We start from the raw sequence: 25,976 nt of genomic DNA on the forward strand, positions 1-25,976 counted from the left end.
TGTGTTTTTAGAAAGTTTTATTCCCTGCCTGCAAGGGACAACAGAAAACTATACAACTGTACAAAAATTTTCAGAGTGAGAGGGTTGCAGAGTACACTGCAGTCCAACGTTAATGGGAAGAGGGCAGGTAGGTTCTTGCTTTATCCCAACTCCTCTCGTGTCTTTCCTACTTTCTTGGGCAGCTTCTTGTTAGAGGCATCCTCCAGCTCCTTGGCCTTGTAATAGTGAGGGGCCACCTCTAGCAGCCACGTGCTGTCAATCTCTATAACCTACAGGAAGCAGAAGAGATTGATTGTAGGCAATGTATAGCTTCCTTGCATCGTTTTGTAGCACAAGGAGCACATTAACTTAGAATGTTGAAGTAATCAAAAACCGCACAGCAGCACCAAAACCAGAGATTAGCTCTGTCTCCCTGAAATAAGTTGGAACCATGGTGTAACTTTATCCCATAATACTATAATGTTGCTATCTCTCACCCATATGCCAAATCAGGGATAACTGAAATATATACAGTATTTATTAAATATTAATATTACAAGTTGAAATAACATTTGATACAAATTTATTATTAGCATCCATGAAACAAAGATCACCAGGAGGCTATTGAGATAAATTGCTAACCCAGGATGTGGTGTTGGCCATGTGTCCATACTAAGACCACCAGAAAAGGTATGAACGCACTTTTCCTGAGGGCAGGGGTGAGACGGCTTTGCATCTTGTGAAAGGATTGTTTTACAGAACCTTTGCAAAAGCTGAATGTAGGTGGCCAGTTTGTTTCCAAGCATACCAGAACCAGTATAAACAAACTTTGAATACACGCTGATCCATAGGTCACCTCAACAGGGTCAAAATATGGTCAAACATGTCCAGCAAAGCAAGTCTTATAAGCAAAGGAAAACCTATTTACTCAATTTACCTTGGACAGTTTTCCCATCCACAGAGACCAAATCAAAAATAGTAAATACCTGCAGGTTTTGTGTACTGAGGTGCCAGTGGCATTGTCTAAAGAGACACAACCACAAACCAATAATTTCTGTACCTTGTGGATGTCTTGGGATAGGAAATTACCCCAAGCATCTAATTGGGCGTTAAAAGATATCCAAAGCAGAACCCAACAGTAACCCTTCTCCAAATGTTTTACAGAAGAGCCAAGCTTTCTCGCAGCATCAAAAGGAGAGTACAGTAGGGGCCAATCAGACCTCCAGCAAGAGGCAGTTTCAAATCACTGGGTCACCTTACAAAAGTTCTCCCCATAGATTCCCCAGATTAGATGAAACAGGAACCTGGAACATAGGATGCTGCCTTATACAGAGTCAGACCATTGGTCCATCTAGCTCAGTACTGTCTACTCAGACTGGTAGTGGCTTCTCCAAGGTTGCAGGCAGGAGTCTCCTCTCAGCCCTAACGTGGAGATGCCAGGAAAGGAACTTGGAACCTTCTGCATGCATGCATATGCTCTTCCTAGAGCGGCCCTATCCCCTGAGGGGAATATCTTACAGTGCACACACATCTTCCACATTCAAATGCAAACCAGGGCAGACCCTGTATAGCAAATTCATGCTTGCTACCACAAGATCAGCCTCTTTCACCCCAGGTACTATCAGGGTACCCTGATGTAGCATGGAAGGTGAGAAGGAATATACAGGTGAATGTGATATTTAAGGCACCCAGATCCCACACCATTTAGAGCTTAGCTTTAAAAGTAGGAACACCTTGAACTAGGCCTGAAAATATACAGGTTTACCAATGTAAAATCCCCATGATGTGATCCTACTCCACAGTCTCACCTAAAACACCTGCAGCATTCTATACCAATTGATGTTTGAGCACTCTTCAAGGGTAGCCTCACAATCACACTTCGTGATTACACCAATTGAACCTGGAGATGACTCTCCAGATGGATACCTCCCACTCAGAGCTCTGGCCTACAGTAGTTCAGTCAGAGTTCATCCTCAGTGTCTTTCGATTCCCTTCCCTGACAGCTGGGCAGAAAGGCAATGGTGAGCATCAAGCAGAGGAGGGATGGAACTTGAACATGATAAAAAAGATTTTTTTGAAGCTGCAAATCCATGAAGCATACCAACAAACAAGGCCAGCTGACATTTTCCCCATCAAGTCTCAGAGAAACAGTCTTCCTGCTCATCAGCTTGACCTTCACACATTACTTAAAAGTCTTCAAACATCATCACTTTGCAAAAGGAACAAGCAAAATCAAATACAAGATAATTTCTGCATTTATGAAGCTATCTTACAGTGTCAGACCCTTGGTTCATCTAGCATAGTAATGTCTGTTCTGACCGGCAGCAGCTCTCCAAGTTCCCAGGCAGAGATTGTGCCCAGCCCTGTCATTTGAAACCCTTTGAACTGGAGATGTCAAGTATTGAACCTGGGACCTTCTGCATGCAAGGCATGTGTTCTATAATTGAGCTAAGACCCCTCAGCTGGAAGATAAAGGAGAGATCAGGCAATGGAATGAGAACCAGCGTGGGGTAGTGGTTAAAGTGCTGGACTAGGACCGGGGAGACCCGAGTATACTTAAGTATGTAGTACACTGCTCTGGGCTCCTTGGAGGAAGAGCGGGATATAAATGTAATTAATTAATTAATTAATTAATTAATAATAAACTCACTACCACCCAATAAATCCAGCCAAGGCTGGATTCTCAAATACTACTTTGATCACAAAATACCTCCTAACCACCTTCCTTGCTGCCTCTCTGAACTGCCACTCCAAGAGGGGAAAATACTCCCTAAAATATTTTCCCACACAGTGGACACAAGGCCTACCTGTCTCATGAACTCTTTGGTGGTGAAGACCAACTCATGATAGATAAGCCAGCGAGGCTGTTCTTCAAACAGGGAGCTGTTGGGGTGGACATAGACTGTTTGCTGGTGCTTGACAGTCTTGTAGCCACTGCGGGTTAGGCGGGCGGTGTGATAAAAGAAACCAGCAGTGATGGCCTGAGGACAGAGAATGAGAGAGACCAAGAGTCAGGAGAGGAGGGAACGATCAGAAATAGTATTGTGGGGACCCTGGCTGCCTCTGCTTGACAAACACACCTATCACTGGGCAAAGTGATCAAAATTGATGCGCTGCTGCTGTGCTTCCCATATATCTGCTCCCTGATCAGACCTTACTGTCACGACGTCATGGAGATTTCTGGGATGTCCTCACTTAGTTCCATAGAATGAGCTCCTCTTCATGAGAGAAAAACATCTATTCCCAAAGAAGATCCTCTTCGTGGGGAATAGAATGAGCAGAGAGCATGGCTGTTATACACCGCCCAGAACCTTTGGATGGATAGGGCAGTACAGAAATGCAATGAAATAATGTATGAATAGAAGTTGCCCTCCTGAACCTTTACGAAATGTCCTTAACAATGTTTGCTTTTATTACATGTTTCAAAAACTCTTACTTGTCTTATAAAACTCAAGTATTTTATTATCTTGGTTCATACTGATGCTTAGACTCAATACTCAGCCTCACTGCAGTCAGTTTTCATCATCATCATCAAGCTATAGACACTGGCACCCCTGCCCCTGGTATACAAGGCAGAGAGTTCCTCACTGGCCGATTCTTCACTCTGTAGACATGCAGAATGCGCACAGACCTGGCTATTGAAGTTTCCACACCACATTTACTATACCCTGGGGAGCAATAAGAGTGGGGGTGCTTGTACCTTACGGACAGGGATGTAGTCTCCATCATTGGAGGTGATGTCCACTTCAATGCGCTCCATCAGCCCTTCCAGCTGCTCTCGCACATCTCGGGCTCGTCTCATGGAACGAAACTGTATGAAGTTCTCATAGCACCACTGCATGGAGTAACCACTCTCCACCCACTGAGGATTGAGGGAATGAGGACAGATTCAGACTAGGACCCAGCTTTTGGCCACCATCCCCACCCACTTACCTGAATACAGACTTGAGCCTGACCACTCTAAGTACCACCCACTGCCCTGCCCTCAGCCAAACACCATTCTGCGGTCACTTAGTGCCACTGATTCATAGCACACCCATCTTTCTATGACACCTGCAGCCAGGGGCACTGAAAGCATAGCACACCACCAGCACTCATTGGCACCAATAACCTGAAGTAACTTTAGGGGAAAGAAAGCAGCAAGACCTAGCCCTCATTCCTTCAGCAATTTCCAGAAGAGCAGTTCCTTCCTAAAGCAAAAAATCCTATCCCGTGACCCCAAACCCAGCCAGTCCACTTGATATTGGAGAGCTTAAGTGCTGGTGCTACATCCAATCAGCCTTTCCCAACTGAAATACAAAGCTTATCAAATCCTAAAGCTTTACCAAAAGGACCACGCTCACAAATCTCTATTTGGCGGACAAATTTAGATGAGAGGCTAGCAGGAAACCTAAAAAGCCTTCTAGTCAATCCTCCCAACCTTGAGAATTAAATTCATTCCATAACTACACCAGCCAATTAGGTGCAGAACTCCACTACAGCCTAGCAACCTGAGCCATCTACCTTAACTCTTTTCCTGAGCTAGCTTGGGATTTCGTTGAAAGTAATAGCTGAAGGAGTCTGTACCTTTGCATCCCTGCCTCCTATCGCCGTTTTCCAAGACCTGCAGGTTCCTCCTTACCTGATTATAAACGTTGAGAAGCACTAGGTGGTCCCCACCAGGCAAGAAGAAGTTCATGCGAGCATTGTCAGCATGGACCACTTTGTCCTTGGGTCGGTAAAAAATGGCATTGTTGACAGAGAGCATGGCAGCGATGGTGAGGATCTGCTCCGAGCATTTGTATCTGCAGAATTACAATGAAGGAAGAGAGCAACATTAGGTTCCGACAACTAAGGAACAGAGGCAGCTTCGATCTAGAGCCGTGTTCCTCAAAGTTTTTAGAGTCATGGACCGGTACATTCTTTGTGAGCAGTTTCCTAGACAAGCAGTTAGTAAAAGGGTTGCTCCCCTCACTCCCACCCCAGGCACCCCACAAAACAATTCTGCGCTGGTAGGGGTCACTGCTAACGGGAGCTCTCCAGATCTCATTTCTAGGCAGGCAGCCCTTGCTGCTGGGATAACGCTCATTTCACTTCCTTGAAATGAATGTAATCCCAGCAGCGAGGGCTGCCTGCCTAGGAATGAGCTCCGGAGAGCTCCTGACAGCGGCGGCCCCCACTGGTTCAAAATTGGTTTTTGGGCAGGGGTTAATTCCTCATGGACCAACACAGACCAGCACTCAACTCCTCACAGACCAGCACCGGTCCGCGGACCAGCAGTTGAGAAACACCGATCTAGAGCAACAGCCTAGTACTGGAAAACAACCAGAAGGCAGCTTCAAAATATCCGAGGATGGGGGAACTTTCAAGGAGAAAGTGACAGAAGAGGAGTCAGCCCATGGATAGCTGAGGGACAACCAGATTGATTTAAATCGCCAAGGAAGAAAGCAGATTTAAATCAAGTTTCCCATATGTATGTATTTCCAAGACAGACAATCTATCTCTAAAGTGTGTTAATGTCATTTATAATTGATAGCTTTGCTTTTTATGTATGTTAGACACAAGGGTGGACCTTTCAAGGGTGGTCAGAGACAGTGGAAAGCTGCTGCCAGTCAGAGTAGTCAGTACTGGGCTAGCTAGGCCAATGTTTTGACTCCATGTAAGCCAGTTTCACAGGTTCACATATTCTCTGTAAAATATAATCACTCAACTCTCAACCCAAGAAAATACAAATTCTATGCTAGGATTATCATGCAAATCACACACACTGGAATAAATCTATTGAGGTGCCATGAGACACTTCTTGCTGCAACATGGCTTCCCTTCTGGAAAGAGTTCTCTTAGCAGCTTGTTCAGGTTTTTGAATTTGCTGGGAATATTGTAAAAGGAAATACGAGATGGACTAAAAACTGGGAACGTTATGGTGGTAACAAGTTTCACTTGTGATTATTGAAACCTGGTGGCAAGTCTAAGCACATTGTAGGCGGACTAAGAGTTTGAACTAGGCAGGGGAGCACTCACTGCTCTGAAGCCAGAATCATCTTGGACAGCATGGGATCCACAGGCAGCTCCGCCATCTTCCGGCCCAGCTAAATACAGAACACAAGATAGTCAAACCTGACCTAACAAGGGGCACAATATAGCCCTCCATTTCAAATCAAGTTTATTATTCATATAGCATCCAAAGTATGAATAAAATGTACCGTTCTGATCTAAGAGTACCACACACTATTTATTTGGGGAGAGACAGAAAGAGATCTGCCTTCACAAAGTGATTGCACTTTTTAAAAAGAAGGAGCGGGCAACAGCTTCTTGACTTCTTTCTCACCTGGGTCTGACTGATCTCTTGTGAAGCTTGGGAGCTGCAAATAAATCCTGCCCAAGAAGGAAATCTCAAACTCCATCACAGAACCTTTTCAGTTTATTTATTCTAACTGAGAGAATATGATAATGCATCTAAGTGTTCAAAGTGCTTCACATAAATTATCTTATCTCATTATCCTTACAACAACCCTGTAAGGTAAGTATTATTTTCTTCATATTGCAGATAGTGGGGCTGAGAGGAAATCGCTTGCCTAAGGCTGCTGAGTGAGTTTATTTCAAAGGTGAGATTCAAATCAGGGAAGTCCTGATTTGTAGCTGTTTAGAATGCAGTGGACCACTAATTAAAACAAATAATTGGTTACTGGCATGTAAACAGTGAATCCAAAGGATAATTAACACTACATGCGGAACCTGTTTCATCATCTGCTCTGACATGCCTAATTTTATAGTCTTGGCAAGCACTTGGTGGAAGAGTGTGCTCTGAACCCGTGCAAAATACTGTATTCAGAAGAATGCTATGAAAGGAATCTATCCCTGGAGCCGCCCGCTGGAATATGGCAGTGGTCTTGAAGCTCAAAGCAAGAAAGGAGGCTAGAGCTTCAAGACCAGAGACATATTCCAATGCTCCAAGGATAGTTGTGACTTTCATAACATCGCCATTGACAATGCTGAAGGGGATCTGCCATGCTAGAGGATGGGCCATTGCGGGAAACCCGGTTGAGAAAGTTCTTTGCAAGTATTGGACTTTAAACTGGGAAGGCTCGGGCTCAAACAATTACCAAGTTGCAAAGCTTGCAGAGTAACCTTGCTAGTTGTGCTCATTCTCTCTCTCTCTCATATCTAACTCACAGGGTTATATACTATATTCAATTCCCTTCAGCTTCACAAAGTGATAGTACTTTTTCAAAAAGCAAAGAGGGGACCACTCTATTCCCCCTGGAGGAAGAGGGTAGCCAGATGGAGAATCCAGCCCACTGTGGTGAAAAAAAGACAGCCTCGAACCTAAGCAACTGTACCTTAGTGAGCTCCCCAAGATGGTTGAGGGCTCCCAGGGCGTATAGCTGCTCCAAGGCCAGAACTAGAGTCTCATGGGGCGGTGGGTCCATGAAGTCAAAGTGGATCAGATCGTTGATGCCTAAAGGGAGAGATGGAGAAAGGCCAGGCTAAGAACTCACCCATGCTGGTCATCCCTCCCTATAACAGCTCAAGAGCAACTTTGAGCCCCTGCTTCCTCCTTGAATGGGACCTAGAGAAAGCTCTTGCTACTAAGCTGCTCTTATTCCCATCTGGGAAAGCCTCTATCAGGCTTTGTAGAATGAGGTGTGCAACTGCTATGCATCACTCTCATCCCCAGCTGCCTGTCCACGCACCCAGACTTTTGAGCAGAAGCACCACATTGCCCAGGTTGGTTCTTTGGATCTCTGGCACCGTGGTCTCTTCCATCTCATTCTTGTAGGCCCAGGCTGTGTAGAGGCGGAAGCACTTCCCTGCAGCCACACGGCCTGCTCGGCCTGCTCGTTGGTTGGCAGAAGCCTGAAGGAAAGAGAATGGTATCATCCAGTTTGCTGAGCAAGAGGGAGGTTGGGGGAGAATGACAACTTAGGGTACTGTCCCTACCAAGTTTCAAGGATAGATGTTGGGATTATTACATTGTGGAGAAACGGTTACGTTCCCAAAGCATAATTTTTTTAACAAATCTTTGTTAAGTATATGAACGAGATAGAAACAGCTATGGGTAACTTTTTGTATTTAGCCTTCAGGCAAAGGTTTGAAAGTTTTATTGTAACGTTGTTACCCTTTGTTGGCAACCTAGCAAGGGCAACAAAACAAAACCCTGTAGCCAAGGCCACTGTGGTCCTTTGAGTCTCAAGCAGTTTTGTAGTGATGTGGGGAAAAGACACACAAAAAAACATTAGGAAACAATTGATCAGGGAATGGACATTCCCTCTCATCAGTCCTTAGTTTTAGGCCAATGAGCTTCAGGCTTGATACAGGTAGTGTTATGACTGCCTGAAGCTGTCAGAACAGAGACATAAGGTACAGCCTTGCCACAAAGGGAGACACAGAGGCAGGGAATCAGAGAAGACCCTTCTACAGACATCTGTGCAGGACCTGGAGATAAGACAGAAGAGAATACTGAAGTCCTGAAGGAAAAAAGCTGAATGAGCTGTGGGAAGGGGGAGTCTTCTGGAAACAGCTCTTAGAGAAAGGGTCAAGCCTCAATGATCAGGAAGCAGCAGCCTTGGAGAAGTGGGGAATTAAAAAGAAAGAAGGAAGGTAGGTCTTCAAGGATCAGAATTGGTGGCCTCTTGCCTCCCAAGCTTTCAGCAGTGTGAACCCTATCAGAAGGAAGACTTTGTGTCAAGATGAACCTAAGCTCTGTGAGTGATAATTGGGTGAGAAGTTTAGTGCAAGGAACTGGCTATTTATATGAAGTATGGAAGTGATCTAGCTAGATCTGAACCGAACCAATTTTCATTTCTGTTCCTGCAATAAGTAGATACAGTATATAAAAAATAAACCTATGTTAGCCGATTTTAAGAACTTGGTCTCATTTTCTGTCAATCTCATGCTCAGAGCAGAATCAAGATACGAAGGGGGTAAGGAAAAAGGAAAAAGATCAGCCCATTAAGGAAAAGGGTAATTGATGGCAGCAGAAATAAATGGAACAGAATTATAGAATCAACATTACCTTCACATATACAGACTAGCAAACATTTGCTATTCACTTTCACTCAAGTGAAAACAAGCACGTACTTAAAATTTAACAAAATTCCACCTTGCTGTCTGTCTAGCATGACACAGACAAAATACTAGTACTACGAATATTTTATATACTGCTCTTCAACCAAAGTTCTCAAAGCGGTTTACATAGGAAAATACATAAATATGATGGTCTCCTGTCCCTAAAGGGCTCACAATTCCTCAGCATTTAGCTTTTGGCAAAAGAGCATGCCTATAGTCCTCATGATTATGGAGAAGGCAAGCCTGAAGACATGCACAGGGCTCACTGAAGGCTCAGAAAAAGGCAGGACACAGGCAGACACAGCATCGAAAAACAACTCCCCCCATCACACACGTGAAACTTTTATTTGGATGTTTTCAGGAGTACCACTTTTTGTACATCACTTTGTGAGGCCTTTGTGTTTGAAAGGCACAATAAGTCTACAAGCACTAGGAATGTCTCTTTAAAAGAAAACTACATCCCCAAAGCCTAGATTTTTGGGGATCCTACATGTTTATTTGAAGCCACCTAATGGCACAGTGGGGAAGTAACTTGTCTAGGGAGCAAGAGGTTGCTGGTTTGAAACCCCGCAGGTAAGAAAACCACAGGGCTCTGTGGTTGCCAGGAGTCAACACTGACTCGACTGCACAACTTTACTTTACATGGTTATTCAGGGGTTCAGCAACAACAACAACAAAAGTACATTGAAAATGAATTATTATTAATAAATAACAAAATAATAATAATAATAATAATAATAATAATAGTACCAGGGGATAGCAGAATAGAAGAAAAAGAAATAGAAAAAACAACAAAATACAAAGATCTACAAATTGAAATTGAAAGGCTGTGGCAGAAGAAGACCAAAATAATCCCAGTGGTAATTGGCGCCCTGGGTGCAGTTCCAAAAGACCTTGAAGATCACCTCAACACCATAGGGGCCACCAAAATCACCATCGGCCAATTACAAAAAGCAGCTTTACTGGGAGCAGCCTATATTCTGCAACAATATCTATAACAACTGACAATAAAAATTCTGCCATCCCAGGTCCTTGGGAAGGACTCGATGTCTGGATAAAACAAACCAGTCAATAACACCTGTCTGACTGTGTAAACAAGAAATAATAATAAAATAATAAAATAATAATAATAATAATAGTAGTAGTAGTAGTAGTAGTAATAGTAATAAGAACCTGGAAGAGAAAGAACGTTACAAATACTTGGGCATTCTCCAGGCTGATAACATCGCACACACTGAAGTTAAAAGAAAAATTGGAAGTGAATACATCAGGAGAGTTAGAAAAATCCTCAAGTCCAAACTCAATGGCGGGAACACCATACAAGCCATAAACACCTGGGCTATACCTGTTATCAGATACACTGCAGGAATAATAGACTGGACCCAGGCAGAGCTAGAGATGCTAGATCGTAAGACCAGGAAAATCATGACCATCAATCATGCTCTGCACCCCCGTAGTGATGTCGATAGGCTCTACCTCCCTCGCAGCTCAGGTGGAAGAGGAATGCTGCAAGTCCATCAAACAGTAGAGGAGGAGAAAAGAGGCCTTGAAGAATATATCAAGGACAGTGAAGAAGATGCACTTCAAATGGTCAAGAACGAGAAACTATTCAACACCAATGAAACAAAGCAGGCCTACAAGAAAGAACAAGTCAAGAACCGAGCAGAAAAATGGAGAAATAAGCCCCTGCATGGTCAATATTTGCACAATATAAGTGGAAAATCAGACATCACCAAGACCTGGCAATGGCTTAAGAATGGCAACTTGATGAAAGAAACAGAGGGTTTAATACTGGCTACACAAGAACAGGCACTAAGAACAAATGCAATAAGAGCAAAAGTAGAAAAATCCACAACAAACAGCAAGTGCCGCCTTTGTAAAGCAGCAGATGAAACAGTGGACCACCTGATCAGCTGTTGTAAGAAGATTGCACAGACTGACTACAAACAAAGGCATGACAAAGTAGCAGGGATGATACACTGGAACATCTGCAAAAAATACAAGCGACCTGTAGCCAAGAATTGGTGGGACCATAAAATTGAAAAAGTTGAAGAAAATGAAGATGTAAAAATATTATGGGACTTCCGACTACAAACAGACAAACATCTGCCACACAATACACCAGATATAACTGTAGTTGAGAAGAAAGAAAAACAAGTCAAAATAATCGACATAGCAATACCAGGGGATAGCAGAATAGAAGAAAAAGAAATAGAAAAAAATCACAAAATACAAAGATCTACAAATTGAAATTGAAAGGCTGTGGCAGAAAAAGACCAAAATAATCCCAGTGGTAATTGGCGCCCTGGGTGCAGTTCCAAAAGACCTTGAACAGCACCTCAACACCATAGGGGCCACAGAAATCACCATCAGCCAATTACAAAAAGCAGCTTTACTGGGAACAGCCTATATTCTGCGATGATATCTATAATAACCAACAGTACTGATGATAAAATTCAGCCATCCCAGGTCCTTGGGAAGGACTCGATGTCTGGATAAAACAAACCAGTCAATAACACCTTTCTGACTGTGTAAACAAGAAATAATAATAATAATACTAATACATTTGCCTTGTCTTCCACCTATTCTGTATAGTTCCCTGAGCAACAATATATGACCACTTCCCAGCCACTTGCCTCAGGGTTCCCTTCAGCCTGCTGGTGGCTGACACCTCATCATGTGGCAACTGCAGACAGTGCCATGTGGAAAGCTTACATCCAAGAAGCCAGATCCCACAATATGCAACATGACTACAATGTTGGAGATGTACAGAAAGCAGTTTATGCAGACAGCACTTTAGCTGCACTAACACCCCAAGCTCCAAAACCTCATTGTTCCTTCATATTTTATAGCTGGCAGGCTAGACTGCATTCCCAGGTCAACAGGTTGCTAACTGCAGAAGTATAAAGCCAACAGGAATGCAAGAAGGACTGGACTAACTGCAAACTGCAAACAAACCCAAGGAAAAGGCTTGATGACTGAACATGCTACAAATAAGGCAGACCAGATGGGGAGAGGTGTGGTGGACAAAAGGTACTGAAGCTGGGTACCCGAGAGCAGGGAGTGACAATGAGCGACTCCATGCCTGTGCGAGCATTGTAGCTCTTCTGCTTGCAGAAGCCAGGGTCAATCACGTAAATGATGCCATCTATGGTCAGAGAGGTCTCTGCAATGTTGGTGGCCACAACAACCTGGAGGAGGGCAGAGAGATGCATCATTATTTCTCTGTGTAAACCGCCCTGAGCCATTTTTGGAAGGGCGGTATAGAAATCGAATAAACAAAATCACTCAGCTGGTGGGGAGGCCAGTCCTACGATACACCTATCCAATGCTGTTCTAGGTGGCAGCTGCTTCTGTCATAGCCTAAGCCACACCCTCTAACCACCAACCCAAGCACCCACAGCATCTCCTCATAGAGCCCCCTTTCAAATGATGACTCTAGAACTCTATAAACGATTGGTGCCTGAAGCTATATTTCCCCAAGGTATTGAGGGCCTTTAAAAAAACAATCCCAAAACGCCAAATTACCCCGCCCACCCCCCTTGCTTTCGCCAAACACTCCATACCCTACCTTATCCACTGTGGGGTACTCAAGACATACAGCTGCACCCAGAACAGCCAACCCTATTCTCCCCTTCTTCTGGGCAAAGAGCTCCTACCTTCCTGGCCCCCGGTGGGGTTGGCTCAAAGATCTTGGCCTGCATGTCAGAGGGCAGGTTGGCATAGATCGGGAGGACCAGCAGCTCTGCAATTTTGGAGCCCAGGCGACGGCAGCGATCCTGCAACATCTCACAGCAGGCTTCAATTTCTTCCTGCCCATGAAAATGGGAAATAAGGTGTTGCTGCACATGCAATGAACGCTGAAGCGGGACAGGAGAAACCCGACCTGATGGAGAGACTTACCTGGCCAGTGAGGAACACAAGGATGTCACCTCGGGGCTGAGTCACGTGGATCTGTAGTACTGATACCACACAGGCCTCCAGATAGTCAGCCTCTGGAGCCTAGAAGGGGTAGAGGGGAATCAGCTGCAGTCTCCGACCAACTTAGAGAGGCAGAGCCAGCTCCTGCTCCAAAGGCTGCTGCTTGCCTAGGGCACTGCCTTGCCTAGGCAGCCCCCGTATTCTGGGACTGCACTCCCTGGGTCTCCTCCACGGGCTACTTCCCCCCTCTACCCTGTACCAGTTCTCCTCCAGATCTCTCTCATTCCAACTGCTTTGACTCTCAGTGAACATGTGAAGAAGATTACAGTTTTAACTTGTCCTTCCTCCAAGGAATTCGAGACGGCGAACTTGATTCTCATCCCCAATTTTATCCTCACAACCATCTTGTGAGGTAGGTTAAGTGGAGAGATGTGACCGGCACAAATCACCCAATGAGCTTCATGGCTGAGCAGGGATTTGAAGTCCTAGTTCGACACTCTAGCCACCATATCATGCTGGCTCCCTAGGGCTACGCACATTCTATATCTTCACCAGACAAGTACAGAATTCTTGCTTACAAGAAAAAAAGCTGAGAGTGTTACGCCTGGATGGCGTGCTTTTCTCATGGGTAGAGCCCTTCCCTCAGACGGATCTCCTCAGATTTCCTGCTCAGTTTCCACTTCTCTAGCAATTCACTAACCTCCATCCCTGCAGCACCCTCTTTCTCCCACGCCCACTGACCTTGGTGTAATAGATGTCGACAGGAAAACGGCGCCCAGGAATGCGGAAGATGGGGGCGTCGTCAAAGAAGGTGGAGAAGCGCTCGGTGTCTAGGGTGGCACTGGCAATCAGCACCTTCAGCTCCGGCCGGAAGCGAGCAATGTCCTTGATCAGCCCAAACAGGATGTCTGTGTGCAGTGTCCGCTCATGAGCCTCGTCGATGATGACGACACTAGGGAGGAAGGCAGGGAGGTTTTACTGCAGCACTGCTAGTTATCCTCTATACAGCACTTCTACTAATCCGTTCTCCATCCCAACAATGGGTGTGGCACCCACTGCATTAAGGCAGGAACACTGCGACTAGACTGCCTATCTGTAACCTGGAAATGACAAGATAAAGCCCCCTGTGGCACCCCTTGGCACCGAGAAAGCCCCAAGAGTCACCAAGCGTTCCGGGGATAGGCTCTGCCATGGCATTGCTACCTCCCAGTAGCCACAAAGCCACTCGAAAAAACCACCGGGGCAGAGCCCCACTGCAGAGCTGATGTCCCCCTGCTGCGTCTGTGAGGGTCGCCACCAGAGTCCCCCGACTCTGTCTGCAACCAGTCAAAACTGCCTTGCCAAAAAAGTGCACGTGACAGGCTACCCGTCACATCCTGCCTGGTCACGAACAGAGGCCGGAATGCAGGCGAGGACAGGCCGGCTGTTACTGTTGTGTCCCCCGCCCCAGCTCCAAGTCACATTTAGGAAATGCTATTCAGTGTAGCAAATCAGTGTAGGCAAGAGCTAACACAGCGGTGGCGGGCACTTTAAGCAGCCATCAGAGCGAGACTGCGTGGCTGCTGGAATCCACTGAGTGGGAGCAGTATTTTTGTGCGTGGACAAGCAGCTGGGCACCTTAGAGGGAATATAAGGCCACACAGTGAGTCTGCAGCTCCTGCGGTGAAACCGTGAATCTTAGTCTCCCAGATCCAAGACTAACCACACTGTGGCTCAGCTACAGCACCAGCCTTGTCAGTTCCTGGAACTGCAGAGATTTGTTGGAAGCTTTTCTCCCAGAGTCTGTCATTCCCTATTCTGGCCTGCCCACTTTGCAGTGATGCCAAAACACAGCCCTTCCTCAGACTCAAGCCCCTGGTACAGATGAGCATTTTATAAATTTCCCATACCCCAGCAGCAAGATTTATCCTAGCTCTGCACATTGCTTGAAAACCTTATCAAGACTGGCCTTCTCATTTTGGTGAGCCTCCAAAACTACATATGTGATGCCACTTTCCATCCTCACTGACTACAGAAAGCAACTCAGTTTGAGATTAGGAGGTAAGACTTCTACCTAGGGTCAGAGTCCCTTCCTTTTTAGCACATCTCTTTCTTTAAGTTAGCCATGGCTTGCAAGATTTGCCCCCCCAAACCAGACAGACCTCAAAAGGTTCCCAAGCTTCCACAAAGGTGGTACCCCTTAGTGTGGAGGAAGAATCTGTTTGAGCTCAACAGCTAATGATCAGAGCCGGTTTCCTCTGATGAATCAGCCTACAAGCACTATAACGCAGTTTTTAACAAAAAGTACAAAGCAAGGAGATGCACGTGACTGCTCTTGATTTGCAGGATCTATTCTGGTCACACAACTATTTTTGTGGTATTCAGAAATAGTGACTTTGGCAGATCAGAGTGAATAAGAAAAACAGGACCCAAGTGAACATGAGAAGAATAGGAAGGCAACTGTACTGAGTGATCCCTGAAAAATCTGTCTCGGTGCCCCCCTATTATGAAGTACAAACGACTTCCATGTTCTTTCCATAATGAAGTTGCTCTGAGGTTTTTGTTTATATAGTTTCTTGAAAACTTGGCCAGCACAGGCTTTATTCTGGAGTATTTAGCCAATCTTTCCACAACTGTATTCTGCTCCATGCTGAAATGCCCTCCTCTTCAGCATGCTCTCTCTAACATAGCTCACCTGTTCCCCCTAAAAGACCCTCCACCACACATCCCGACCTGAACTCACAGGAGCCCCCTTGTGGAGAAGTGCAGTGCTGCTGCTCACCTGTAGCTGTTCAAGTCAGGCTCCGTGAGGAATTCTCTCAGCAGCATCCCATCTGTCATGTACTTCAGCACCGTCCGCTCCGAGGTACAGTCTTCAAAACGGATGCTGTAGCCCACCTGGTGGAAAGCTGGGATTAGAGAAGGGTTACCATGACAGTATCTTTACTACCTCCCACTAATATTTTTAAAAACTTGTTTTAATAACTAATTTATTCTATTGTTTTTATTGTCATGTATTTTAATGTGATTTTTAAATATTTTAAATTCTGTACACCGCCTAGAGATGTAAATATCAGGCGGTATAGAAATATGATAGATAAATAAAATAAATATGCCCCATTTCAGCTTGCTCCAAAGGATAGACATGCAAGATGTTTCAGGGTAATAAGAAGGGGAAGACTGGTTCGATTCCACACAGTGCAGTATTTGGCAGGGAGCATACACAATCATACACAAGCAAGCCACAAAAAGAGAAGGGCATCTGAAAGTGTGCTCCAGCTCCTTCCGCAAATGACAGGAAGCCATATACAACTTCTTTTCAGAAAGAACTAAGGAAACACTGTACTGACCCCTTGAGAGATGTGACAGCCAGCCATGTTGGCTGCCCTGCCACCAGCTCAATGACAGATAGCCATGGGTAATGGACTGATGGAATACAGACCCACCCCCATTTAAAAAACCTTGCTGCCTCTTAGCTGGGTTAATACCATTTTTCAGTTCCTCAGACAGATTCCAAGGGAGAAGGATTGGACCTTTACATCTACTTTGTCAATGTGTATGGACCCTCTTCCACCAATAAAATCTCTCATTGAAACTGGCTAAGCGGTTAGAATTACTAGACACTGAGAAATCATGTCGAGGCACTGGGAGCTGGCTGAAAGAACGAAGGAATTGGACATGCATCCATCCTCTCCCATCAAGCACATACTTCATTTCCAAGCTTGACACCCATTTCCTGAGAGACACGGGCAGCCACGCTCATAGCTGCCACTCGCCTGGGTTGCGTGCAGCCAATCTTCATTCCTTTTTGTGTGTAGCCCTGTTGGGAGGAGAGAAGACCTCCATGATTCAAGCCCTCAGCACTTGTACATACAGTGCTGCTTGTCCAGAGGCTGACATGGAGCTGCCACTAAGGAAAGGCAGTCGAATTATGAAGAGCACCACCACCACCACCACACAATTTAGGAATGAGAACACTGAAAAATGTTTATTCAACAAAAACAATCAAAGGCAAAATGTTTGGGTTCACACTTGTAACCCAAAGGGAGGGAGGAGTTACAGCATCTTAAGCCGCTGGAAATGTTGATCAGGATTCTGTGCTCCCAGGCCACAAACATGGGGATCTGGCACAAAGTTTGTAGTCCAGTATTTAGGTCCTAGGACATGGCGTGAGGGAAGGTGATCCCTTTGATGAAACTAAGCAGGACTGGGTCTTTACTACAAGAATTCAATTCACATATGACAAGATTCCTGATGTGTTTAGTCAAATGAATCTTTTTAAGGGGAAAACTTTTAAAACTAAAAATTATTATTATATTTGTTTACATCTATATACCACGTTTCTGCCTTGATCAAGGCAGCCAAGACTGTTTACAGTCTTGTAACAGTCTAAAACAAGACTGTTTACAGTCTTACAGTCTAAAACAAACACGTTACACACAATTTAAAAGCAGTGCTGTCTCAGAATGCTGAAGGTATTTTCAGGAGCTGATGAGCTCCCTGACCTTCTGCTTGCCTCTCGGGGCACACAGGTGTACCTTGGGAAGGTGCAAAAAATCTTCTCTACTCTCATTCTTAGCTCAGAACAAAGGGTTGCATACAAATGTATTAAACAAACCTATGTGCCTACAGCTCCCAGTCCTGGACAAGCAGAGAAAGGAACCTGGGCAATGGAAGAGGCTCCGAGCACTGCTTGAAAAGCCTCAGTGGGTCTGAAGGTGCCTATAGGCAGCCAACTGAGAAACAAGGACCTAGCTGCAGACCATACCCCAGCAGCACTCAAGAGGTGAAAGGGGACAAACATCCCCCAATTTGCTTCCTAGCCACATTACTTTTATAGCACAACATCCCCATACCATGCTGGTATCAACAGGGAACGCACAAGCCACATTTCTTCTAGCAAGCCTCCAGGATGGCTTCTGCAGTCTCCACAACAGCAGAGCTCATTTGCGCCCCCCCCCCCCGCCAGCAAGTTACCTCTTCGAACAAATATTGTGGGATCTGAGTGGTCTTGCCAGAGCCAGTCTCCCCCTCGATGATGAGCACCTGATGCTCAGCTATAGCAGCCAGAAGATCTGTGCAGTAAGGGAAGATGGGCAGGCTACGACGGACCTCCTGGATCGACAGCTTCTTGCGCTCTGCCTCCGAAAGTTCCAGCTTCTCCTCCTGGGTCTAAGGGGGGTGGGGGTGAGGGGGATGGTGGCAGGAGAGATTCAGCTATCCCAGAGCAACAGACTTGGCACGATCCTTAAGAGTTCTCTATACCTAAATGCTGCCATGGGGAAAACTCAGTTGCATGGGTAGGATTTCACAGGATTGTTGTGAACATAAAAGTGGGATAACTCACATCAGTGTACACTACCCTGAGCTCAAAGAAGGAAGAGTAGGATACAAAAGTGAATAAACTTACATGGCTGCCCTGTCACATCTATATTGCTCTTAAGCTCCAGCAAACAAGGGAGGGGGGCATTTTAAAGCAAGTACTGGTGTTACCTAAATCCAAAACTAGGTTTCCCCCCTAAATTCTTTGGTGTTGGTAATTGAGGTGGGGGGAGGTAATCTTAAATTCAGAGCCCTATTCCTTTTGGGTACATACAGGTATAACCTGCATTTAACCTCTATTTTTTAAGGGGGTCTTCTTAAATTCAAAGTTGTCTTCTATTAAGGTAAGTATGGGTAGGAATTACCTAGAAGGTTCCTTAAAAGCTCTGCCCCACCTCCAAGCCATTTAAGTCCTAAACTCCCATCCATCTGGTCTGAACTCAACCACCCTTGGCTAGTGCCCCCTTTCACTGGATCATCAACATCTGTATCTTACCCTAACCCTGTCAACACCAGCAGGACTTCTCCTGATGGTGAATGGCTCTGCCTTCTGACTGGGAGGGGGACGTTCTTTCGTTCCTCCTCACCTTTTTGGAAAAGTGAAAGGGAACAGAGATGGAGGCTTGTTTGAACATTCCCGTGTGTGTACACACTTACACTTTCACTGGAAGTCAACTTTTTCTATTACGCCCCTGCTCTTCCTACACCCCAGTATGAACTAGTTTGGTGCCCCATAGAGCCTCAGGTCCCTTTTCCCAACCAACACCCTCCTGCCTCACCTTGTCTTGGGCCGTGCCCTGCATCTGCATAGCATTCACGAACTGGATCATCTCATCCTCCTCAAGCACGTATTCGTAATCTTTGCGTGGATGGCGCTGGCCGGCATCCCGGGCCCCGAAACGCAGGGCAGCGGCACCAATGTGCTCCTCCTCCCAGCGCCGCTGCTCATCTCGTGGGGCCAAGTGATCCTCAGCCTGCGGCTCCTCGTAGCGGTCAGGGATCTTCTGCGGGGCAAAAAGAAAGAGGGTCAGAGGTGGCGTTTCCCATCATGCATCCTGAAACTCACTATGCCCACCGCCCAGTCAAGTGCATGGTTATTCAGAAGTATGCTGCACCAAGTGGAATACCTCATGCTCCCAAGTGAGTGAACATAACATGGCAGCTGAAGAATGATCAGAGAAGGATCATCCAGAGGGACATGTAATTAAGCCGGTGTGTTTGTAGTAGCTGTATCCCACTTTCTCTTTTTGAAGGGAAATCCTATGGTTGGGGTGCACAACTTTGGCCCTTCAGCTGTGGTTGGACCACATCATCCCCAGCCACAGTACTCAACAGTCAAGGATGATGGGAGCTGTAGTCCAACATCTTCAGGAGGGCCAAAGTTGTACACACCGTACCTAAGGCAACTAACAACCCAACAGTTACCCCAAATAAGCTTCAAAACCCCTACATGGTTCTCCTGTGGATGTATATGCAAGCCAGTTCTGAACACTCCATCACATGCAAGAAAGAGAAGACGGGATGTGGCTATGCACATGAAGAGGCACTAGCATGCAGACGTTTCCCTCAGTGGCTCGGAGGTTACCAGGGACAGAGGGGGTTTACCCCATTCCTAATCATCTCCTTGAGCTTACTTCTTTTATCTTCTCCCATAGAAGTGAATAAATGGTTGCCATTCACTTCTGGGAGGAAAAGCAAAATAGAGCACTTGGGAAATACTGTTGCAGCAGAGACAGAATCTGCTTCCTATCCCCAGCACTGGATCGCCTGGCCCTCACAGACGTGTGATTAGTGCAGTCTTAGGGTGGGGGCAAGATGCAGCCATGTGCAGCTGCAGCATCTCCTCCTCTCCCTCTCTCAGAGACAGCTGGGGCTAAGCACAGAGTAGCATCACACCAAAAGGGAGAAGGGGGGATGTGACTAGGCAATGGCATGGCCACCAGCTCATGCACTTTATCTTAGGGCTGCACAGCTTTGGCCCTCCAGCTGTTGTTGAGACTACAGCTCCCATCATTCCTAGCCATAGTGGTCAATAGCCAAGGATGATGGGAGTTGTAGTCCAACATCCCAACATTGTAGTCCAATAATTGTTTAATTGTTGCTTTAAAATGTTTTTAACAGTTAATTGTTATATTCTTTTTAATTTGTTTTAGCTCTTTATTTTTTTTTAGTGGTTTGTTTTAATTGTAAACCGCCCTGAGCCATTTTGGAAGGGCGGTATATCTATCAAAACAAACAAACAAACAAACAAACAAACACACACACACACATATATATCTGCAGCCCTGCCTCATACTATCAGATGAAGCAGTTTATTTTCAGTCCAACAAGCCTACTGCCAAGCCTTAAGCTGACATTTCTGAACATCTTCAGAGCAGCCAGAGTCAGCTTCCTGCTAGAAAATGTCCAGGGGTCACTTGAGCAACACATACCACATCTGTCCCCATATGCGGTTGCACCTAGGCTGTGGAACTCTCTGCCCCAGGAGATCTCCCTGCCTGCTACCTTCATGACTTTCCATTGCTGACAGAGGACTTGTTTGTTTTGGCAAGCCTTTGGTCTGGCCAATGCCCAATCTTAATTACCTGGTGTTTGTAAGCAGGATATGAATGGTTTAACATCATCATGTACAATTGCTAAAGATCTGAAGCTTGAGGTATGGTCTACAGCATGGCCTTTGGAGTTTAACTACTTTCGCATTCCTCTTCTACTCCATGAGCAGAGTAGAATGGTCAGAATTGCTCATGGAGTACCCGGCTCTTCACATATACAGAAAAACTAGGCAGGAGCCAACCAAAGTGCTCCCAGGGCCTCTGCTAGAGTACTTTTGAAACTCTGCATCCTAGACACACCAGAAGCTGAACACAAGACACCAGGCAAGCATTGTGAGCTCTGCCCCATCTCCCTGTTATCTAAAAAGGGGACCAGGTCCCCGATTTGGCCACATGGGTGGTCATTACCTTGCTGCGGCTCTCCTCAGGCATATAGTAGCGATTGCTCTTCTCCAGCTTCTCCTGCTCACCAGCCTGCTTGTACTGCTTAGCCAAGTCGCGCACTTTGCGTTTGTACTCCAGCTCCTGCTGCTCGTGGGCTGTCAGCTCCAGCTCAGAGAAGAGGTACTCCTCGTCTGCAATCTCCGCCTCCAGATCTTCTATCTTGTCTTTTTCGCGTTTGGCCAAATATTCCCAGCGGGACTTTTTACGGAGCTCTGGAATCTGCCAGAAGGAAAGCGAAGATGAGAGGCTGTGCAGATGAACCGAGCAACAATATCCTTGCCTTTCCTATTCCCCTCTACAGCAAGTAGATGTAGGCAGCTAGGTGGACTAATACAAATGTGTTGCAGGCCATTAACTTTCGTACTTTTCAGAAAAGCTCCAAATCTTATTTTAAGCAGATACTTCTTATATTACAGTACACACATCCACTGAACCAGGCTGACATCATTAGCCGGTTTCAAGGTAGCAAAGGAGATAAATATAAGTAGTGGAGTACAAGGTTACTGAAGGAAGTATTACTGAAGGAATACTGGGCTGAACAGACCCACTATTGTATGAGGCAGAAATTATGAGACACAAAAAGAGAGAACACAGAACTCTCACCATGAATTTCTTGTCTTCTTCTGCCATCTTCAGACGCTTTTGAGCCTCTTCATAGGCCTAATCTCAATAAGGAAAGAAAATATACAAACACATTGCTCAATCATTATGGGAAGCCTTCAAGCTTCTCAGCTGCTGTACTTGAAAATACAATCATGAAGACTACTGTACTAGCTACCATAAGAAACAGACACAGAGTGAGGAGAAATACTACCAGCAACGAGAGAGAGAGAGGTCTCTCTTGGAAGTAAGCAAGGCAGAGGTTTGGAAAGTGCAAGGCAGGTGAAAATAAGTCAGTCTGGGAAATTTTAGCATTGGGAAAGGGTGGCCTTGCCAAGGATCAGAAGAGTAAAATGGATAAAGAGGGGCGGGCAAAAATATTTTTCAAATTCCTATAAACCAGCATCCAATGTTTAGGTGTTAACCTTGCACAAGATTGAGTAAGCGTCCTCTTAAGGAAATGAATGAATGAATAAATAAATAAATACTTCTTGACCAGAGCTATTCCTCAACAAGAAAAGCTGAAATCTGCAGCCCCTGCAAAACACATTTTATTGATTGTATTTTTAACTTTCTATGTGCTAGCCACCCTGGGGAAAGTAGCTTTTTAAAAAATAGATTAAAAAATAGATCAAAATTAAGAGTCTTTAAAGGGCTTTCATTAATTTTGTATAATTTAATCTCCACAATTTATTTTGCATACATTCATTGTGCTTCTTCTAGGAAGCAGGGGGCAAGGAAAGGTCACTGAAGCCCCGTGTCTGAGCAATGGAAAACCTATTCAGGAACTCTTCTGAATTCTGGGATTTTAACAGACATTGGCCACACTCTCAAGCACAAATATGCATCCAAAAAGGCTTAGACATGAAAGCTGAGAATCACAGGGAACTCAAGTTGTACCGGATGCCACAGGCTGGTTTTGCTATGCCTGAACAGGATCACAGCATAAACACATCACTATACATATATTTTATTTATTAGGTAACAGCATCAATGAATGGCATGAGCCCCAAGAGAAGAGTTCCTAGCAATGATGAAATAAGAAAGGCAATAATGAAAAATCTAGGGTGAGCAGAGAGGGGCGTAAGTAAGGGAGAGTGATCAGGAAGGCTTCCCAGTAACAGAAATAGGACTCGCAGGTTGGGGCCACACACCTTCTTGTCTGAGCGCTCCAGTATGTTGCGTGTCTTCTCCTTGTCTTTGCGTTTAATACGTTCTGCAAAAGCGTCACGCTCCTCCAAGTCCTGCAGCCGCTCTCGCTCGCTCCGGTCCCACTCATCTTCCGATTCTTCCTCCTTCTTGGGGGATGCTGATGGCTTCCTACACCGAGGAGAACAAATCAGGCAACGTTGCTATCCTTACTCCCAGCCCTGCATCACTGCACGACCCAAATCATCAATACTTACTGCCCCCTGTCATCCCCGCTGCCTTTCTCATCCGAGTCTTTGTCCTCCTCCTCTTCCTTGCGCCGCCTCAGGTGTTTGTGCCGCTTCCGCTGCTTGCTCTCAGGGCCCTGTGGGGGACGCTGACGCTTGGAGCCCTGGGCTGGTGTCGCATCCCCAGTCTGTTCATCATCGCTGTCATCCAGCAGAGTGTAGGAGCGGTTCTTCTGCTGAAAGGCCAAAGCCTCCTGCTCAGCTGCCCTGGCTGGACGCTCTCGTGGGGCCTGGTGTGGAACCTACCAGGGCATTGGCAAAAGAAACAAAAATCAGGTACAGAAAAGAGGGCTCCTACATCTTCTACCTCCCCCCCCCCACTGGCTCCCTTGAGTGTCTATCTATTCCCTGATCCACAGCAAAAAACCATCCACTCAGGGGCTCATTTCATGTCTGCTTGCCTTCCCCCAACTTCTCCATCCCTCATCTGCTCTACCATTAACTCACTAGGTGGTCTTTGGCATGCCACAATCCCTCAGCCTCAATTCCCCTCTCTGCAATATGGGGATGCTACTACTGACCTGCCTTACATGGTTGTTGCGAGAATTACAAAGCAATGCACGTGAAGCACTTTGAACACTCACAAGTGTCATGCAAATACTGAGCATCATCATCAACACTTATCAACTAGGGATGTGCATGGAACCGGTTCAGGGGCCTTTTATGGGCCTCCGAACTGGTTCAAAAGTCTGGCGGTTCGGCCAGTTCAAAGGTGAGGGGATCTCTTTAAGGACAGGGGAGGGTGATCTTACCTCGCTATCAACGTGTGTGAGAGCGAACGCGACATGCACAGCGCCAGCGGGGGAAATGCGGCAGGAGGGGTAAGAGCATCCTCCCCTGTCCTTAAAGAGATTCCCCCCACCTTTGAACCAGCAGGCGCCAGTTCTGTATACACCACTATTGCCAACCCTGCCTAGCTCCTCTAACCCTCATCATCCCAACAATCTGTCCAGCGCTCCAAGGCCAACAGGATCTGGCTCCCAGTGGCTCTTCCAAACGTTAATTAAAATGTGATAAAAAGTTACCCAAACTTTCACTTTTAAGAAGAGGAAAACTGCTTTTAAGTTGCAAGAAATAAAGATGTCCCACACCTTTTTATTTATTTATATATATATAAAAAAATTGTATCCTGTTCTTCCTCCAAGGAGCCCAGAGCAGGGTATGTGGTTATGTTTGTCTTCACAACCGCCTTGTGTGGTAGGTTAGGCTGAGAGATAAGTGAATGGCTCAGGGTCACCTGGGGAGTTTTACAGTTGAACGAGGGTTTGAATTTGGGTCTTGCCAGTCCTAGTCCAACACTCAAACCACAATGTCACACTGGCTCTCCATACATCCCTTTTAAAAATTCTGTATGGAATAAGTTTATAACATGTATACCTATAAGGCCTTTATTGCTAAATGGAATCAACTTTACCGTGGAGCCCGGTCACTTGTGAGGTGCCTTGTTTGTAGGGATGGGCCCGGACCGGTCCGGAGGCCATTAAAAAAGCCTCCGGACCGGTCCGGACCTGGGCGGTCCGGTTCGGGTGGGGGGGTACCTTTAAGAGCGGCGGGAGGGTTTACTTACCCTTCCCGCCGCTTTCCCACTTGGCGCCGTAATCCTAAGAGTAATTGGGGCGGCAGGGAAAGCGGCAGGAGGGATAAGTAAACCCTCCCACCGCTCTTAAAGGTACCCCCCCCACCCCAGTGCCGGACTGCAGTTGGCGGTTCTGTGCACACCCCTACTTGTTTGTGCAGCAAAATAGACCCTCGGCCCAACCACTACATGGAAAACACAGCGTCCTCAAGAACGAAGCAGCAGATATTCCTGTCTAAGGAAAACACTCTCTCTCTTTGTCACCTGCCTTGGGATTGTTTTTAATGAAAGGCGGTATATACATTTAACAATAAATAAAACAATAAATAAAAACTTCTCTATCTTTTCTTTCCCCCTAAAGTGCATATACAAAGAAGCCATCCAAAATATTGAGACAGCTGTTTAGTGTACCTGTTTAATGTGCAGTGTTTACGTTTAATATTATTTAAACAAACTTCATTTGTCAGCTAGTGAGGATATGCTATGCGAGGATGAAATGCAGAAGAGTGGGATATATATCTATAGACTAAACAATGATTTTAAAATGATTAGCAAACCTGGGTTTAAATCCCACTTCTGCCCAAGAACTCACAGGCAGGATAGAAATCTTCTTGCAGATGGGAGTATTTATATTAGACCGAACTTTGCACTTTCATCCACACTCACACACAAAACATGGGTTCACTAGGACGACCGCCCCCCTTAACACTGCAAAGTGTGGCACCCCCCAGAAGCCACGCCCCCTGACTCCGATTCCCCCCTCCCGCCCCCGCCGGTCGCGCGCTTAGCTATCAATTTGGCTCACCCGCTCCCAGAGCTGTTGCGCAAAGGCACGCGCGGAAGGGTCCGTCACGCGCAGCGTCTCGGTGTCTTCGAGGCGGGCGAGCAGGTCTTCCGGGCTGCGGCTGCGCTGGGCGAGGCCTACCATGAAGGCGACCACGTGACGCTCGCTTAGTCCCAGCAGCGCATGCAGCTGCCCGGAGACCCAGCGCTCCAACTCGCCCGCCATCGTAACGGCAGGCAAAACTCCAAAGGGCTCGCTTCCACCCGTACACCCGAGCCCCAGGACCAGCACTTCTGGATCTCATTGGGGAGAACAACTTCCGGATCATGTGACGA

General features: G+C 46.0%; 1 protein-coding gene across 1 annotated transcript; it reads right to left on the reverse strand.

Annotated features, from left to right (window-relative positions):
* Positions 1 to 25,976, reverse strand: DHX16 (DEAH-box helicase 16). The gene is made up of 20 exons (XM_053296014.1): positions 25,663 to 25,976; positions 23,252 to 23,523; positions 23,000 to 23,165; positions 21,849 to 21,905; positions 21,210 to 21,464; positions 19,029 to 19,253; positions 17,905 to 18,099; positions 16,637 to 16,747; positions 15,710 to 15,825; positions 13,690 to 13,900; positions 12,931 to 13,029; positions 12,687 to 12,839; positions 12,078 to 12,218; positions 7,653 to 7,815; positions 7,299 to 7,417; positions 5,980 to 6,047; positions 4,601 to 4,763; positions 3,680 to 3,841; positions 2,787 to 2,960; positions 1 to 269 (listed from the first exon to the last, which is right to left on the reverse strand). Exons 1-20 carry the CDS (start codon positions 25,864 to 25,866, stop codon positions 141 to 143), a joined length of 3,183 nt encoding a protein of 1,060 aa, XP_053151989.1. The 5' UTR covers positions 25,867 to 25,976; the 3' UTR covers positions 1 to 140.

The sequence above is a fragment of the Hemicordylus capensis genome, chromosome 2 (assembly GCF_027244095.1).
Source record: "Hemicordylus capensis ecotype Gifberg chromosome 2, rHemCap1.1.pri, whole genome shotgun sequence".
Lineage (NCBI taxonomy): Eukaryota > Metazoa > Chordata > Lepidosauria > Squamata > Cordylidae > Hemicordylus > Hemicordylus capensis.

Bases quoted from the DNA above. Each gene is read 5' to 3' on its own strand.
- DHX16 (XM_053296014.1), bottom strand. From the start codon at position 25,866: ATGGCGGGCGAGTTGGAGCGCTGGGTCTCCGGGCAGCTGCATGCGCTG. The intron at 15,826-16,636 runs GTATGTGCTTGA...GCTTTCCACCAG, and splicing joins GTGTCAAGCTTGGAAATGAA to GTGGGCTACAGCATCCGTTT. The intron at 3,842-4,600 runs GTAAGGAGGAAC...CTCAATCCTCAG, and splicing joins TTCTCAACGTTTATAATCAG to TGGGTGGAGAGTGGTTACTC.